Here is a 17,974-nt window from a genome sequence, read left to right as displayed (position 1 = left end):
CAAATGACCCTCGTCTACGTAGGAGGCTAACATCTAACATAAAAGAGCTCCATCCGATTTGCGTCCATCTGATTGGTTAAATGCATAAATGGATTTGTTTGATTCGTTAAATACTTCAAGCTGCCATAAGATTGTTTTAGCACATTTAAGGTAACCATTTATTGCAATTTTCGCTGTCTTTTGTGATATCCGTGTTGCACAGCATGATATCTCGATAATGATAAATTAGCGATTTGTTGTGCAGGCCTAAAGCAAACAAAAAAGTAAATGAAACAAAGCAAAAATCAATAGTACATATTAACAAGTGAATCAATGCTGGTATACACCAACAACCCAGTAAACCCCTCATGTTAATTACTGCTGGTGTGAAAAAATATATAATTAGATATGAAGAAAAAAACAGAAACTATTAAAGGCAACAGAGGGGTTTGACTTCATAATCAAAGTGCAGCAAAGACCTCCATTGATTTTCCAGTTAAATATACAGCTCAATTAAAGATAGAGATGATTAGATGAATTCAACTCCGCAGAAACAGATCTACAGATGCTGGGAAAGGGGGAGCAACATGAGGCTGCTTGCTGCAGTGAGAAAACTACATGATGTCGACCAAACCCTTTCCAGGAGCGGAAAGTAAAATGCACTGCAGATACAGGTCATTTTAAGAGGAACTTCTTTGAAAATAGGATGAAAAAAATCAGTTTTTGTGTACCAAAAATTGTTGCAAGAAGTGCACACAAAACAAGAAAAAAAACTATTTTGTTTTTATTTAAATGAAGCACTTTATTAGCTAAACTTATCCATTTCTGCATCAGCCTTGTCACAGACATGTGAAAAACCTTCACAGTTTATTTTTTTTCTTTGTAGCACGTGAAGGGTAGACTTGTAGAAGTATAATGAAAAACCTTTTTATTTCTCATTGACAGACAAAAAATATATTTAAGGGTTACCTTTATTTAAAGTTTATTACAGATTTAATGTTTATTCCTCCCCAAAAAATTTAAACAGATGGCTGAGTGGCAAAACTTTGTAAATATAAATCAATTACAATACTAAGATAATGCTATTAACTGCTGTTTATCTTGTCAGCTTAGAGATGCTTTTATGTTAAAAAAAAAGGGTAGATACATTTCCCAGCATCTTATTTCTTCCAGCTTTTAAAGGTTCTACATTTCCTTATAAAACACTGCCTTCACAATTATCTGTTTATTTTAAGGATTCATGTATTTTGGGATTTAAACACCCAACACAAACCAAAAATAAATAAATTGAATGAATGTCTTTAAAAGATATTAACCTCATAGATCAATGAGCTTGATGAAGTAGGGTAAAGTGAAACCGCGTTGTTGAATATCAAAGTACACCTGCTTAGGACATCCATTTCTGTTGTTTTGTTGAATTCTTCTGTAAAAAAAAAAAGTGCATTTGGACTGCATGTGACTGTTGGTGTGTGTTTGTACCTGAAGGGAATTGAGGAGGATGAAGATATAGGCCATGACGATAGAGAGAGGTACCAACACGCCACACAGCCAGGTCAGACCCAGGATAGGAAGCAGCACCAAAACTGCCTTCACTGCACCTCTGCACTCCAACACATAAAATGGAAAAAAAAAATTAAAATAAAAATAAAAAAAAAACATAACACATTCATTCTATCAATCAGATCAACAGCTCAAAAACTCGCCGGCTTGTTTTGAAACATGCAAAGCCACTGATTTCCCAAATGTATTCAGGTCTGACTCCCAATTGGATTTAATTCTGAGTTTAAATCAACATGGATTGAATTAGGAATGTTTCATTTAAGGTGCAAGTGTTTTTTGGCAGTGAAAGACCACGAATGCCTGCACTGCCGAGTCAGACTAATCCAGGTCAAATATTTTATATCCTAAGGAAAGCCATGATTGAAAGATTTTTCCTCTGGATCTTATGAGTTTTTCAAATCTAAATTAACAGGCTTAAAACATTTTTGTATTTCTCTTATAACCCTAAGTACAAATTCTCCGTTCTTTTCAAACTAACTTATGATCCTTTAGCAGAGTTTTTGCTTCAAATATAAAATTAGGTGGACAGGAAGGCACAAAGCTTCCCATGTTTCGTCCAGTTTAATTGTTTTGAGAGAAATTTGATTTTCACACAAGTAACCACAACACCTGTCTGAGCCTGTGCATGTAACATGTCGTGCTAGTTCTAGTTTATGCAGCAGAGGAATGTGTTTGAGTTTTTGAGTGTTTAAAACGGCTGCCACTTCAGTTCTCCATGCGGTTCAAGGCCTGCTTTAAAACCCTCATAGAGCATCTACTGCGTGCAGAAGAAGCAAAACCACGAAAAGAAATAAATAAATCTATTACAAATAATGTCGCTGATACAATCAGAAAGAAGATCTCTAAGGGGCCAAATGCAATTTATTTCTGCTTAAAATACTGAAACTTTAGATAAAACGAGATAGTAGAGACGACAATCAATGGCCTTTTAAATTAAATGTATTTTTTTAGGCATTGAAATAGTAACAAAAAAAGCAAAGTAGCATAAAAACAATAAAGCACATCTGTTACATCAACCTTTTGAAACAGCAACTTCACGGACCAAAAAGGACAGAAAATAATCATCGTTAATGTTTATTGAGCTACAAAATTATAAAATCCAAGTGTTTCACTTAATTTAATATTTTCAGTTTCAAATTAAATGACAAAAAGGGGTCAGACTTTAAAAAAAAAATTGTTCATGAGACAGTTTGATGAGAAACTGTCCTCAAAACGTAGCATTTTTCAAAAACATTTAGTGGTAAATGATGGAGAGTCGTCATTTCAAATGAAGCCTGTTCTCTTACTGAGATGTTGCCATCACAATCAAAGCAATAGGAACAATATTATTCAAATTGGGGTTTTTTTGTTAACAAAAAAATAAATATGCAACTACTAAGCAATTTTGCTAAAAGTATTTGTATTTTTTAAGGTTTCTTTAAAGTGTACGACATATGACAAATTCACAAATATATATAAAATCAAACATCTGTCCCAAACCACTTTACCATGTATTCCTGTGGTTTCTTATCAACCAAGCTACAATTTAGGAACAAATAGTGACAACAATGTGTGGAAGCGTGTGAACGCACTTTTTAAAAAAAGGACAAATGCTGCCTTCTAGTGGCCGCTACCTGATTTGCTCATACGCTTGCTTCACAGGACTGGCACCCATGGCCAGCATGATGGACCTTCTTCTTGCAGTAGAGACGGTGATGATTACCACTCTGGTCAGAACAAAGATATTCACCTGGGAAAACAGGAAGACACAGATAGGAAAAGTGTTTCATGTTAAAAGATGTGGGAAAGTAAAGAAGAAGACTGACCGGTGGAAAAACACTACAAACAGTACAGGAGAACATCAGTTACCAATTCGTAAGAAATTCTCTCTAAAAAAAAAAAAAGAAAAGAAAAACAAAATCACCTTATGAAATACCAACTACTTAACATCATTTCCCAAACTACATACTATAGCAATTTGAGGCTATTTTAAACATTGAATACGTCTTCATGAAATAATTATAAATCACTTTGCTGACCATGATGATGAAGATGACAGGCCCTGCAAAGCCCCAGATAATGCCATTCTGAACGCTGAGCCAACAGTAGTCATCTGCAGCATATTTTCCTGAGGCCGATGCTAGAGTAATTGTGACTATCAGAACCGGCAGACCTGGTTAATGACGAACAAAAAATAAAATAAAATAAAAAATCACAAGAGAATGAATAGAAGAAACCTGAGATTTGGGACACATATTTATGAATAGTCCTTTTACATTAAAGACTAGCTTTAAAACAAGACGTTGAAATTTTACTCACTTTAAATAGAGGAACAGTCTAACTCAAACACTTGTCTTGGGGACTTAGCACAACACAACTCCTTCACAAAACACTGGCTCTTTTTGCAAAACACACAGATTTGACGTCATCTTGCGATCATACCCCAGCCAATAAGATAGTAGTACTTCATGTGACGGTCCTCATTTAGGTTCACCGCTACCACCTTGCTCCAGAGCAGAAGACCCTCCACCAGCATCCAACTAAAAGCTGCCAGGAAGAAGAGATGAAGAAGTGCTGCTACCAGAGTGCAAGCCACCTGCAGAACAGAAATAGACGCAGGTTAAAATGTGGATTCTCAAGGAAAACCAACAGAATTATGTGTGTTCACATTCACATAGCCTTTTATACTAATAGGATTCATTTTTATAATTATAAAAATAATAAATTAATTGAAAACATATTTGTGAAAGAGAAAACTTTAAATGTCAATGAAAGACATTTTACGTGTCTTAAAATAAGCATAAATACACCTGAAAAATACAATCCTAAACCGTGATCAGACACTTATTCACCATGTTTATGTGTCAATAATAAATTAGAATAGGACAGATACTTTATTCATCCCATGAGGGAAATGGAATAATCATCAGTATAGGTCTATTATTAGTCAAATAAAAGGAGAATACAATTAAAAAAAAAAGATTATTTGACAAAACTACTTTTTTTTTAATCCATACTGATAAACCAAATAAAAAAAATGGGAATTGAACTGACTTAAGGCTTCGCACATGTCCCACACTTGAGTTCTGACCCAGAACTATGAGAAAGAGCTTATACAGTGATTTAAATAAAGGGGCATTTATTTGTTATGTACAGTGAGCTTTACTCACTGCACCTCACCCAGACAAAGAAAAAGCCTTACAGTGTAGAGTGACAAACGGCATGGATCATATAGTAACAGATACACAATCTCCACACATCTGCATAATGTAACCGGGTCTATCAAAAAAACGTCTTCTGTTAGGTTCTGAAGTGGAATTGGGATGTGTTTTTAAGCTATATATGTAATTCAGAGCATGAAAAGTCTATTTAGGGAAAGGAAAGTAAGCGCTACATGTATTGTTATGAAACATTTTCCATGATGCTAGCATTTTTTCTTTTTAATATTTTGTAGTATACTAGGTTATAATGGTGAATGGTAAAATGGCGTATACTTGTATAGCGCTTTTCTATCTTCCTCGAAGACCCAAGGCACTTTACTGTCACAGTCCCATTAACCCATTCACACACGCGAACTGATGGTGGCTCTGCTGACTTTGCTCCACCAGAGGTTCAGTGTCTTGCCCAAGGACACTGGAACAGATGTGTGGGCAAGGCATAAATCGAACCTGCAATCTTCTGATCACCACTGAACCACAGCCGCCCTGTACTGTTGGTAGTTATTTATGTAGAACTTGTAAATGGCCGCTTTTTTTTCATTCATGGAGTAAATTAGGTTGTTTTTTTTCCCCCTAAAAGATCATAAAATTAAAAATATAGTACTGTTGTGTGAACATTTAGTACCTTGCTGTGTATGGCTGAGCCACTGCAGAGCAGAATCACCTGCGCGCAGATCAGAGCCACAAACAGGTTCTTATGGATGGACGTCCTATCTGACTTGGGAATGCTGTTAATACAAGAAGGAACAAATAAAAGACGATTAAAAAGGACACCACAAGAAAAAAGTGAAATCAAAATGAGAAATTTTCAGTCTAAAGACGAGGACATTAATATGGTAACAATGAGAAAAAAAAAAGTCCTGAACTTTGGTGCGCCAGCTCAGGTTCAGTTCTGTCCTTCTGATAAAAAGCGTTTTATTAACCATTCTATTAGTCCACAACGATCAGTTTAGTCTGTCAAATAAAACATTTCTTAACACAATTTGTTTATTATCCCATATCACTGAAAACTGTTTTAAATGAGTTGTCATAACTCAAACAAAAGCTCAACAAGCAAAAAAATAGCAAAACATTATCTAGCCATGATACCACAGAACAAAACATAAAAATATGAATATTTTAGGTGATTTGTTTTACCAATGATTAATACAGAAGAAAGTACAAAAGTAACTACAAAGTGTTACAGTGTAATGGGATGAAGAAAAGTCTGTAGCTCAGTGCACTTCTGATATGTCTGTAATGTCGAATGGACTCATGGCTCGAACTTAAAGGACACACTCCAATCTAAGCCCATTGAGGTAACTGTTGTTGTGATGTTGGGCTGTATAAACAAAATTGAATTCAATTCAATCATCTTTTGATGTATTTTAAAGCGTTCCCATGCTCTTTTAATGACGATTGTGCCATTTTTAGCCACAATAGAAAAGCCTGTGTCATTGTCTAGGACAGTTTCTGCATAGTGGTGGGCGGGACCTTTGACGTGATATTTTCTTTAGGAATTCTGACAGACAATCCCTTTTACAACAAAACTGTAATTAAAGTAAGAAGAAAATATGATATAACTAGGGCTTATATCTTTCATAAACTGCGTGGAGAATGCTGCTGTTGTTTGTTTTTTTATCTATGTTTTTTTAGTAAAAGATTTTACTGGATCATAGTAAAAAAAAAAAAAATCTCCTGCTACTTAATTGAAGTACGAAAAGCTACACCAAACTAAAGCCCTCTTCTAAGAAAATAAAATAAAAAAATGACTGCGACAGAATGGCAGCCAGTCCAGGATGTCCCCTACTTTCGCTCACAAGTGGCTGGGATAGGCTCCAGCAGCACCGTGACTCCGAAAAGGACAAATCGGGTTCAGAAGATGAATGATTGAAATAAAAAAGAAGTGCTTGATCAAATAATGGCATTTGTTAGATGTCCGTGCATAGCTGATTAGAAGTTGTATCAACCAACTCCTTTCTTGTGTTCACAAAATTCAGAAAAAGCCAGAATGTTCTCATAAAAATATTAAATGACGCTGTAAGTACTGAGAGCAGGTTCTTTTTTTTTTTTTTTTAAAGGGGGTTTCATGAAATTACTAGTTAAGCTGTACCTTTTGCCTCAAACACACAACGGGCATCTTGTGTGGATTACAGAGTAAACAGGGGGGGGGGGGGGGGATTCAGCCACTCACTCCAGCACAGTGAACAGCATCAAGGTCACCACCAACGCGCACAAAGATGCACCACAGCCGATGAACGTGAGCTTGCTCAAAACAAGCTCTTCTTCAGGATTCCACTGGAGTAGAAGAAAAAAAAAACATGTTGGGTTGGAGAAAGTTTACTTTAGTGTAACTGTTAAACAGTGAAACAAAAAATGTTTATATTTTTTTTAAAAAGGTGAATAAATTGGCCTTCGTTTCTATGTAATGCAATTCCATCTACTTACATAAAAAGTGTGGACTGACTATTCTTTCACATTTTGTGCATTGATTTTAAACAGAAACAATTTCCTCCTAACTATCAATAATGCAAATGTGTCTTCCGTGGAGGACATTTCAAAACTTGAATATCTCCCGAGCACTGAAAACTAGCGAAATAACCCCATTTGGTATTCACAGAGGACCTTTGGGGCTTTTCAGTGATACCAAATTTGAAGGCACAAGGCTCTGGGAATTGTAGTTTTTGGTGGATTTAGAACCATTTTGACTGGCAGATATGTTTTTCTCTGATAGTCAGGAGCATATTTTTATGATCTCACTGGGAACATAAGAAGAGATGTTAGTGAATTGCTTTTCTGAATTTATGAGCTTCACTTTACCTCAGTGTCCATGTATTTCATCAATACAGCAAAGTTGGTGGTGTGGTTGCACAGACAGGAAACAACGTTGGAGCCACTAAATACCACGGAACAGCCCTGACTGGACCAGCCTCCACCATGCCTGCAAAGCATAGAACCCATAAAAAGCAAAACTGTAACATTTTGTTAATCTGGACTTAAATGTTCAAGTTTATTTAGGTTTTTCATTAATAGTTTGCTGTTGGATAAACTTACATCAGGCTGAAATTCCAAAAGGCACATTCAGGGGTGAATCCTTGGGAATTCTCCACCTAGAAAAAAAGGATTTGAGTTCATTTGTCTTCGAAATTAAACTGGCAAATTTTGATGACCTTATGACCTTAGAAGCTTGGCTTCAAGTATTTTTCATGAAGACTTATTCATGGAAATGTGTGGATTTCTATGAATTCATTAGGAATTTGTAGAATTCAATAATGAATTTTTAGTAAACTTTCAGTAACCTAAACTTTGATAGAATTGTCTTAAACAAGGTAGTTAATAAGATTTATGTAAAAGAAGTCATAATGTCAGTTTACCATTTTTTTGTGTTTGTTACTAATCTTATGTTAAAGAAAGTTTAATTTAAACCAAACATTTGCATTTGGCTTTGGCTAGAAATTAAGCTACAAATGAGATTTTACAGAGAAAAGTTAACATCTTAGTACTGAACAATGAACTGTACCACACGTGTAGAAAGGGTGTACTGCACAATCACAGGGATGGTTTGAGCCTTTAAAGAGTCACGGACGGCGGCTGATATCACTGAAGAGCTTAGATGACCTGGAAAAACACTGGAAAACAAGAAAATGACATTGGTTTCAACTTATTTTTGCAACATTGTCTAAACAAAAGTCACATATCAGATATCTGTCACTGAAGGACAACTTTTAGAACCAAAATTGTAAATTAGAATTGTGATAGACTTATTTATTTTCATTATTATTTACCTAGAAGGAAACATTTACCAAAATGTAAGAAAAAAGTCTATATTCATGATCTGCTAATAATTGCTTTCTGAGAAATTGTTACAGCTGAGAAATCTTATAGATTAAGGTAAAACTGAAACATCTGCATTGAAATAAGATTTTTTTGTTTGAGAAAAAAAAATCAAAAGTCAACCTTTTTTCTATTTTTTCCTGTTGATGCAGTTCAGGCTCCTCCACTCTTTTAAAAACCTCCGAAAAATGGCTGTAGTGTGTATGAATAAACATCACCTCCTCACTTCCTGATATATGGTAGAATAAAGGAGACAAAAAAACACGTTTAAAACATTTTTGTTGCTTGATAAAACTTTATATTGCATCATCACAAGTGGTTTTGCAGCAAAACACAAAATGTGTTGTAAGACAAGCAGCAAATCCTTAATAGTTCTTTCTTTGGCAGGTAGATCTCGCAAAGGGAGTGAAAACAGAGTATGAAAAGAATTATTTTAGTCAAACTTGTCATCTTCCAGCTGTATGGAATGCAGCTTCATAACATTTCTTTGAAAGATTTTAGCATTGAATCAAAGAGGTGGTCTGGAAAGGCGGGAAGTGTGTGCGTCTGCTTCCCACCTAGTGAGTGTATCCTTTTAAATTCACTATCCGGGATCAGCAACTCATCACGGCGGCCGCTCTTAGGATGGTGAGAGCCGACAGAAGATGGCTTGAAAACTTGATCAGAGCTCATCTGTGACAATTTCTGCCATTTTATGTACACTTCTGAAAAAAAGCAATAGCAAAACAATATTATAAAATTATATAATACGATATAGAATCAACAAAAGCGATACAACAAAGAAACTCAGGAAAAAGGAAGTCAGAAGCCTAGGTACATTCAAGTAAACGTGTGACATTTAAAGGGATACCACCTATGTTCTTGGTAGAGAGGGTGAAATCTCTTTGGTGTGCAGACAGTGTGTCTGCTAGAGCTTTAGTGAGACTATCAATGCTCTTGACAATGGTAAACGGTCCAACGTTGACCTGCACATTAAGTCCAGACAATCATGATTAATGGAGGTGAAAGGACAGCTGGAGCCAGCATAGGAGGGTCATAAAAGATTCAGGTCATCTCATAAAAAGGGGAAGATATATACAACAGGCACGTGCAGAGGTGGTAGAATGTTTATGAACTGATAAATGCACAGATTAATTTAACTGTCGTGTACGTTGAAAACTTTAGGGAAAAACAAATCAGATAAAATCTGATTTTATTTTAATATAGTAGAGGAAGTTAAAAAAAATTACTGGACTCTCACCCCATCTGCTGTTGGGCCTATCCACTGTGCTGCCATATGGGGCTCCAGCATCCAACTTGCAGCATTCACGTAGTTGGTAGTAATGGACACCAAGGCTTCTGCCGCTTCAATTTCAGCTAAATGTGAGCTGGAAGTTAATGCATCGATCATCTGGGAGAGGGTTAGGACATCACTGGGGGTCAGGAGATGGGGGCTACTGTCCTCCATTGAATCTAGGACAGTCTGGGTCTTCAACTGGAGTGATGTCAAATCGCTGTTGCAGTAAGAATTTAAATGTGTCCCTTCCATCACCTGAGAAAAAGTATAAATCAAGACCATTGAAGAAATATGATTGGTTTGAACAGTTTCCACTTCAAACTAACAAACTAACATTTACTAACTGGCAGGGCAAAAGATTGAGAAAAACAAATCGAGCATATACTTTACATATTACTTTCTTATATATTTTTGTTTAAAAAAAAAAAAAACGTCTTTTTTCTCCAGGCTTTAAACTAGGTTTTTGTTTATATTTTGGCTGCCATGAATGATGCCCTTTTCGAAACAAACCACAGCAAAGCTGGTCTGGCACCAGCAACTTGCTGATTTCAAATCCAGTGCAGTGTCTGCTGACCCACAACTCCGAGGGCAGGTCTTTAAAAGAGATATAATTGGTAAATAAAATCCCAGATTCTAAATGAATGTGATTTGTTTGTTAAAGAATCAATGTATGAGCACATACCCCACAACTTACCAAACTACAGAATAGATTGAGGGAAAGTAGTTTCAACACTTAAATCAAGGTATTTCAATGATGTAATTGCTATATCAACCTTTTTTTCACCTCTTTGAATGGTGGCACTGCCCTAAATGTACACATACGTGTCTGGCTCTTCGTGGATTGAAAAGGAAATGTTTCATTAAGTAAACATAAGCAACTGTGGCAATGTTTGAAAATCACTGAAATATAATATTTCACTGTTGAGGAGTAATATAAAATAATGTAATACATAAAGAATGACATATAAAATAAAATATAATTTTACATTTTTTTTTAAATATTTTTATATTATATAGAATATAATATAAAACACTGAATACTAGGATAATTCTATATGTTCATCAACCAAAGCCGTTCTACATTATAATCATAAGAAATATGTAATTTTTTTAGCACAACATTAAAACTACAAAAGAATTTCTAAACAGAGAACATGATTACTCTAGAGCTAGAAAAGACCTCAACAAGGCTCAAGAAAAGGAATTTGTTGCTAATGATGTTATTTCACAAACTCCTCCAAGAACTGTTAGTCCTTAAACATTTTTCTGCTCTGTTTGGCTTAGCTGTTACAAATTAATATCACTGTGTAATATTTCATCTGATATGTTCTTCTTAGATTTACCTAATTTTAAGAATTGACCACATCTTAGATTTTATATTCTTACTCAAAATGCATCTTTTACTTCCCTTCCCTTGAAAATATTCAAAACCTTAGAGTCGAAACAGCTTTTTTCTCCCTGTTTTTACTATGAGGTTCTTAATTATGTTTGACACAATGAATATGAATTAATCTTAAAAATTGCTTTGGTGCTTTTATTCATAACAGGGTTTAGGCAAGGCTGCAGTCTTCATCCTGTTGAGAAAATGTTTTTGTGATGTCTTAAAAACTGGTCCCATAAAATGGTTAAGTCAGCGTACATATAAGTAATTATTTTTAAATACTGTTCTACGGTTCAAGATCTATTCAACTGTAAGACTCACCAGTTTGATCTGAGGATCCTTGTTAAATCTGTTGATGAATGGTGGTTTTGAAATATCCAATGTATCTGCAGAGACCAACAGGGCCACATCTTATAAGAATTATTTGAGATGTACCAATAACTTTAAAGTATCTACGTCAATAAATAACAATTACACAGAGGTCATGCCTAGATACCACAACTATGCCATCATCTTAAAACACCAACATATCACCACTTTTCATCAAAACTCTGTTAAAAGAAATCAAATTACCATTTTTAAGCTGGCAGACAGCTCCCCTACGCACGCTGCAGTCTGCAAAGGTGACGGTCTCATTCACAGGGTCAAAGATGCCACAGACTTCATGAGATGGGATGTGGAAGAAGGACAAAGTTTGGTTCTCCAACGAACTTTCGTTTCCAAGTGAATCCACTACCGTGTTTAAAAACAGTGAGGAGTTTTCTTGAAAGAGAAATTGTAAAATCTATTTAGCATTTTCATTAATCAAGTTTTAAAGACAGAAAAAAAACGTAATGAGCTTCACTGGCTTTTTTGGGGCTTCCCAAAAACATGAAGTTGATGCCAAGATAACTTATGAATGCATTTAAAAAAAGACTGTTGTGGCTGTGTTCGGGCAGGGTTTCAGATATGTCAAATGAAGGCATGTGGGAGGACAAAATGCATCATATCTGACCGCCCAGCCCCAATGTCTTTCAGTGCAAACACTAAAGGAAACTGCCCTGCGATTTAGCAGCTGGGATCATTACATAGTTATACTTCATCTAATCTGTAAAAAAGTTTCGTTTAGAATTCCAAGTTAAACCTGCCGAAAGACAGAAAATGCACTATTTTTTCCAAAATATCCCTCTGTAGGAGAAAAGGAGGGAGTCTTCTGGACATGCAATGCTCACTGGGGACCATGTCATGGGGGAGAAGTCTGTTTAGAAGGGTGGGTTTCAGTGTGATGTGAGTCACAAAGCATTTACAAGCATCATCAAGAGCTACACCGTTTTCCAATTTCAACTAGGTCAACATTCTCAGTGTTCACTGGAATCAGGAGGCAAAAGAGACAAAGAACATTTTACTTGGCCTGCCAAGAACGCCAGATGGGAGGGGTTTAAGTCACCAGCTCATTTTAAACCATTACTGAAAAATGTAGTCAAAATAGTGTTTTCTGAAAAATACCTCCTATTTAATGTTGTGTAAACAACTACACTAACGATCAGAGTTTTAGAAAGTACTTAGGTTTTGTTTTTTTTTAAGTTTAGGATGATCAAGTCTAAACTGTCAAAAATAAGTTGTGAGCTGCCAGAAGTTTTTCTTATAGAAAAAAGAAGGGGATCAAAATCTGAAAAAAAACAAAAAAAAACAACATCCAAATTGAGCAAAAAGGCCTTTTGAAGAGACCAAAAACATGATCAATCCAACTTTTTATTCTGTAATTCAGCTTTACACAGATGTGTTCATTTTTCCTGATTACCCACAAACTACAAGCTGAAGGTCTGTCCGTAAAAGCAGTGCTAGAACACACTGTGGTGCCACGCCCTTATGAGCTTCAGCTGAAAAATATTGTCCTGCTATTGTTTCAAAAGAAGCACACAAAAACAGCAACACTGAAAAATGTGGCTTTTTCTTGCAGGAAAAAAAGCAGAATGTGGTTCTTTAGAAGCAAAAGGCAGACCCAAAGTCAGAACTGAATTAGAGACGCGTTTCTGAGAGGTTTTTTTAACATGCAGGGCAAAGCACAGCTAAACTGTTAGCCAGTCTCAGTTTTAACCACATTGTAAGATATCAGAAAACCTCTAAGTTCCTCAGACAGGAACCAACACTGGACAACAGAAAACTGGAAGAAAGTGTTAAGGACTGAAGAACCAACATGGTACGGTCTTCAATGGATGGCTCTGCAGTGTGAGGCATTGACTGTTAAGCGTAGAAGAGGATGTGGGATGACGGGTTTGTTTTGCCTGATCTACGCCACCCTGAACCAACTTACAACACCATATAGATGCACACCTAGTCAATGAAGGGTTCATCCGAAAAAAGAAAAAAACCCAAAACAAAAATCCAAGCTATGCGAGAACTACCCAAAGAAAAAGAACAAGATGGAAGACTAGGAAACATGGAGGGGCCAGAACAGTTTGGGATGAATTGAACAGAAGGTTTGAACAAGCTCATGACATTTATGGGAGCTCCTGCAGGAGACTTGGTTTAAATTGTACAATGTCACGACAGTGCACTCCGGTCACATCTGTAAAAAGTGTCGACTTTCATTCATCTAAAGTTTAGAGCAGAGGTGGGCATACGTTTTTGACCCGTGGGCTGCAAAGGGTTCTTTTTTTTTTTCTTTTTTTTTTTTTTCAACTTGTCCTGTCCAACAGCTAGGCAGACAGATGAGAGCTGAGGGCCTCTTGGGTTGGACATATTTTACTTTAACAAGAGGGGTTATTAATCTTCAGACAAACCAAAGGTATGTCTGAATAAACCCCTTTTGTAATTGAGGCCAAACTTTATTAATTTCAAACATGTCTGAAAATCTTTGGTGTTGGACCGGACGGAAAAGGAAAGAGGGGAAGAAGAGAGAGGGACGTTAGAGAGAGGGGGGGTAGGGGGTGATAATAGGAGGGGAAGGGGGATAAGACCATGAAGCAGCATACAGCAACAAGTTTACTGGTTGTTAATCATTATGGTAAGGTTCAAATGTAAAAAAAAACAAAAAAAAAGGGCGGAGCCTGTCCACACACACACTCAAATGTTATAAACACACCTGTTAGTTGCAAAAATGTCCCCCTGTCGACATGTACACAAAACAGATAGTGTTCACACGCATACTTATGCCTTAAAACCAACTAGTGTGAAATATTTCAGTCCTTCAGTCTGTTGAGCTAACACCTGTGCTCAGGTGAGTGTTTATGTTCTTCTAAAATGGATGGTGGAACGTGGAAAGAAGGAGGGAGAGTGCCCAGCCATCCCCACCCCAAGACCCCCACCGCACCAGCAGCGGCAGCCGGAATCCCCCCAACGCCACACGGGAACCGGCAGGGAACAACCGCCGCCCGGGCGACCAAGCCCGCCACCCAGGCCAGGGCCAGCAGGGCCGCCGCAAGGCCCCCAGAGCCAGAGAGCAGGGAGGCACTGAGGGAAAGAGAGCGCCGCCCCAGCCCAACCAGGAGAGCAGCCCCCCCGCCGCGCCGGGAGAACCCAACGCAGGGCCCCACCGGAGAAGGACGCCCACAGCCCCAGACGAGCACCCCACCACCACCCAGGAGTTCCGGGCATCCCCCCGCCCCAACCCCAGGTACGAGCCAGGACCCCCCAAGGGAGACCCACTCCGCACTCCAGGCAGCCATCCGCCCGGCCCACGGTTGGTCCAGGGAGGAGCAAGGCAGGGGCCCGCCGCCCCCGCCCAGAAGGGGGGAACCCCGGGGAAAAAAGAGGGCCCACAAGGGGTGTTGTAAATATGGCCCGACCAGGCTCGGCCACAGTTGGAAATTTGGCGGGGCCCAGCACTCAGGAGCAAGGACCAGAACCCACCCCCCAGGGACACGAACACCCCCGGCTCAGATGTAATGTGAACCCCCCCACCGCGCGGAGAGAGCACCGCCGGGCCCAGGAAGCCGGCACCCCGGGGACACAGCCGCCGTTGCAAAGGGGCCCGTACCCCCCACCAGGGAAGAGGCAGGGGACAGATGGTCCTAGGTCCCACCTTCCTTGCAAAATGTGTGTGCGTGTATGTGTGTTTGAGAGAGTGTGTGTGTGCATGTGTGTGTGTTTATGTTGGGATGTATATATTGAGGGGGGAGGGGTGTGTGTACTAAGGGGGGTGCGGTTAAAATTGGCGGGTAGGGCACTAAGGGGACGTCTCCTGATTACTCACAGTGACGTCCCCTCACCCTCCCCACCAAGGGGCCCTAAATGTCTAAGGTGCGGTTAAAATTGGCGGGTAGGGTGCTAGGAGGACATCCGCTGCTTGCTGGCAGTGATGTCCAAGCACCCCCCCTACCAAGGGCCCTACATGTCTAAGGTGCAAATAAAACCGAAAGAGGGGGAGCCCACTCCATACGGCAACCACAGGAAAGGGCAAACCCTGCAAAGGGTTCTAAAATTTGTCAGAAGGGCCGAACTAAGCGCAGATGACTGGAATGCTTTGGTAATCCTGTTCATAAAAGAAAGGAATAACATGGAATCTGGACAAAAATACGCCTCAGTTTAAAAATCAATGTGTATATTTTTAAACAAGAAATTTTAACGTAATCTCTGAATGTACTGTTCTAAAACTTTATAGACGAGTAGTGTAAATGTTAGACCAGACCATGTAAACAGGCTAGAGTTTCTACCATCAGCCTCTTTCAGTGTTCCCCAGCTGCATCTTTATTAATGTACCTTGACATGGTCTTTCTGTCACCAGCTTTGTGAGTGAGTTCTCTATTTCCATGGCAGCTTTGCTCCACTTGAACACCAGCCCAGAGGAAACGGGTGAGCACTTCTTTTCCATAGTGAATATTTCACTGCTGTCGAGTACCCGATCCCAAATGTGCAGCTCCGTAACGCTCCCTGAGAATGACTCAGACTTAAAGGAGCCTCCAAATGTCTCCTGCTCCTGCCCAATAATGAAAAGTCCATCAGGACCGATGCTGTCAGTACTGTTAAGGCCATCACCTTGTCCAACAACATAATCGTGGGCATATATTGCCCAGTGTCCCCCGTTTTAACTCCAAGAAACACACACAGGGTGCCAGGAGTCATCATGGTCAAAGGCTTTTTTGTAGGGCCCCTTGAGTACCGTGGACCAACAAGGCCAAATGCACAGACTTGCCCCGTATCACTTGCGCTCGGAGCTGGAATTCATTAGCGCAGGATTGAATGGAATAAGAGAAGACTGTGGAAAGTCCAAAGGTTTCTGAATCAAAATGAAGTTGGGTGCATACAGTGACTGAGCCCATGGGAGGAAACTTGTGAAGGAGCCGAGCATGTTTGCTGTTTGAGCGTCCGCAAAAATCCAGAGCCAGGGTCTTGGGGGAACCTTAAGTTTCACCACAAAAATCAGCAAGGGGAGCGTTTGGAGACATTATGTAAAAAATGATGGCAAAATTCCACTTTGCAATCTTGTTTTTCTTAAAAATTACATTTGCTGATGTATTGAACATTTTTTTCATCCTCATCATTATTTATTTTATTACAATTAAGTTAAGAGAGCAAATCTAGGTAAAAAAAAAAAAAAAAAAAGCCTTTACAATAAAAGACATTATAAAATAACATTTTCATGTAAAAAAAAACATACCTGTTAAGTGTTTGCTGGCAATCCAAACCTCCTGAGAGATGTTTAAACATTTTAAAACTCTAGCAAGCTCTTGGTTCTCTGTTGGGTTGGAGACTAAGGAACCAGAGCGCTTCTCACACTCTCTCCTTGCTTCTTCCCACTGCATGTGATCCGTTACATACGCATAATGAGTCTCATACATCAGTGTTCTGGTTTGCCCATTTCCTATTAAAAAAGAATAAAAAACAATCCATAAAAGGGGGGGGGGGGTTACAAAATATGGTTTCCCCAAATATTTAAAGATGGTCCATCCATGTATGACTGAAAATGAGGTTGTTGTTTTTTTTACAGCTGTATGGATGTACTTTTCTCTACAGAAACAGGAACAAGACTTACCTGCTGCTATGTTGTGAAAACAAATCTGAAACATAAGCACGGACCATTTTAACTCAAAACGATCTTAATAATAAAGAAAGTCTTCTAAAAAAACTATTTTAAGTCCTTCAAAACAAGTTTTTTCCATCTTTTAGGACATAAATTTAATTAGAAAGAAGTGAATCATAACATTTCTAAAATATACAAACTCAACATGGTTATCAAACATTTAAATGCTCACAGTGACCATCATTTTTGTTGACATTCCTAAAGTGAACAGTAAAAACCATGACGTTGCAAACTTCATTTTACCTCATTGTTGCCCCGAAATGATTCTATTAAAGTAAACCAAGACGTAAATAATCAGTCTGTTCAAATCTACACATTCAAGAATCAACAAACAAGCATATTAAAGACAAAACGTTTCCACAATACACTTACATGCATAAAAAAAGCGAGGAATGACAGCCGTCCCATCTTGACGGAATAAAAAATATCGTTTTTAAAGTAAGAATTTGCTTTGCGGATAGTTCAAACAAAGGAAACCTCAGACTGACTTGCAAGTCTTGTGTTCTCTGTGTCTCCTCTGTGGAGTGGGCTGGTGTGTGAGAAACGTGAGGTCATCTCCCTTGGGCTTTTTTCCTTTTTTTTTCTCTCTTCTTTTTTGCAAATGAAAAGCTCACCCAAGTATGTTTTCTTCGACACTGAGAAAGAGTACACCCCTGGCTGTAGCCCCAGCCCCTGTTAATGACTGAAAGGTGCAAAGGAGGCTCTCAGGATAGGGCATTACTGTGGTCACTTCACAAAACAAAAAAAGTAAAACATCTGTAAGAAGT

At 38.3% G+C, this 17,974-nt stretch overlaps 1 protein-coding gene across 3 annotated transcripts in view; it reads right to left on the bottom strand.

Annotated features, from left to right (window-relative positions):
* The window catches only part of LOC101155181 (uncharacterized), an 86,256-nt gene extending 68,502 nt beyond the window's left edge, over window positions 1-17,754 (bottom strand). For all 3 annotated transcript variants that reach the window (XM_023954202.2, XM_078946537.1, XM_023954203.2), the window contains exons 1-18: window positions 17,580-17,754; window positions 17,160-17,184; window positions 16,785-16,988; window positions 11,780-11,968; window positions 11,528-11,592; window positions 9,790-10,080; window positions 9,403-9,514; window positions 9,107-9,253; window positions 8,673-8,778; window positions 8,236-8,344; window positions 7,770-7,825; window positions 7,536-7,656; window positions 6,910-7,013; window positions 5,362-5,464; window positions 3,961-4,114; window positions 3,558-3,691; window positions 3,153-3,268; window positions 1,459-1,579 (exon numbers count right to left, since the gene is read on the bottom strand). In XM_023954202.2, the coding sequence (XP_023809970.1) occupies window positions 1,459-1,579; window positions 3,153-3,268; window positions 3,558-3,691; window positions 3,961-4,114; window positions 5,362-5,464; window positions 6,910-7,013; window positions 7,536-7,656; window positions 7,770-7,825; window positions 8,236-8,344; window positions 8,673-8,778; window positions 9,107-9,253; window positions 9,403-9,514; window positions 9,790-10,080; window positions 11,528-11,592; window positions 11,780-11,968; window positions 16,785-16,988; window positions 17,160-17,184; window positions 17,580-17,615 (2,193 nt within the window). In that variant the 5' untranslated portion in view covers window positions 17,616-17,754. The remainder of the gene's footprint in view (window positions 1-1,458; window positions 1,580-3,152; window positions 3,269-3,557; window positions 3,692-3,960; window positions 4,115-5,361; window positions 5,465-6,909; window positions 7,014-7,535; window positions 7,657-7,769; window positions 7,826-8,235; window positions 8,345-8,672; window positions 8,779-9,106; window positions 9,254-9,402; window positions 9,515-9,789; window positions 10,081-11,527; window positions 11,593-11,779; window positions 11,969-16,784; window positions 16,989-17,159; window positions 17,185-17,579) is intronic.
* Window positions 17,755-17,974: the final 220 nt, after the last annotated feature.

Source organism: Oryzias latipes, chromosome 4 (genome assembly GCF_053564925.1).
Source record: "Oryzias latipes strain Hd-rR chromosome 4, Olatipes_Hd-rR_3.1".
Classification (NCBI taxonomy): Eukaryota; Metazoa; Chordata; class Actinopteri; order Beloniformes; family Adrianichthyidae; genus Oryzias; species Oryzias latipes.
Note: the sequence above shows the minus strand (reverse complement) of the source record. Positions and strands in the feature narration are given on the sequence as shown.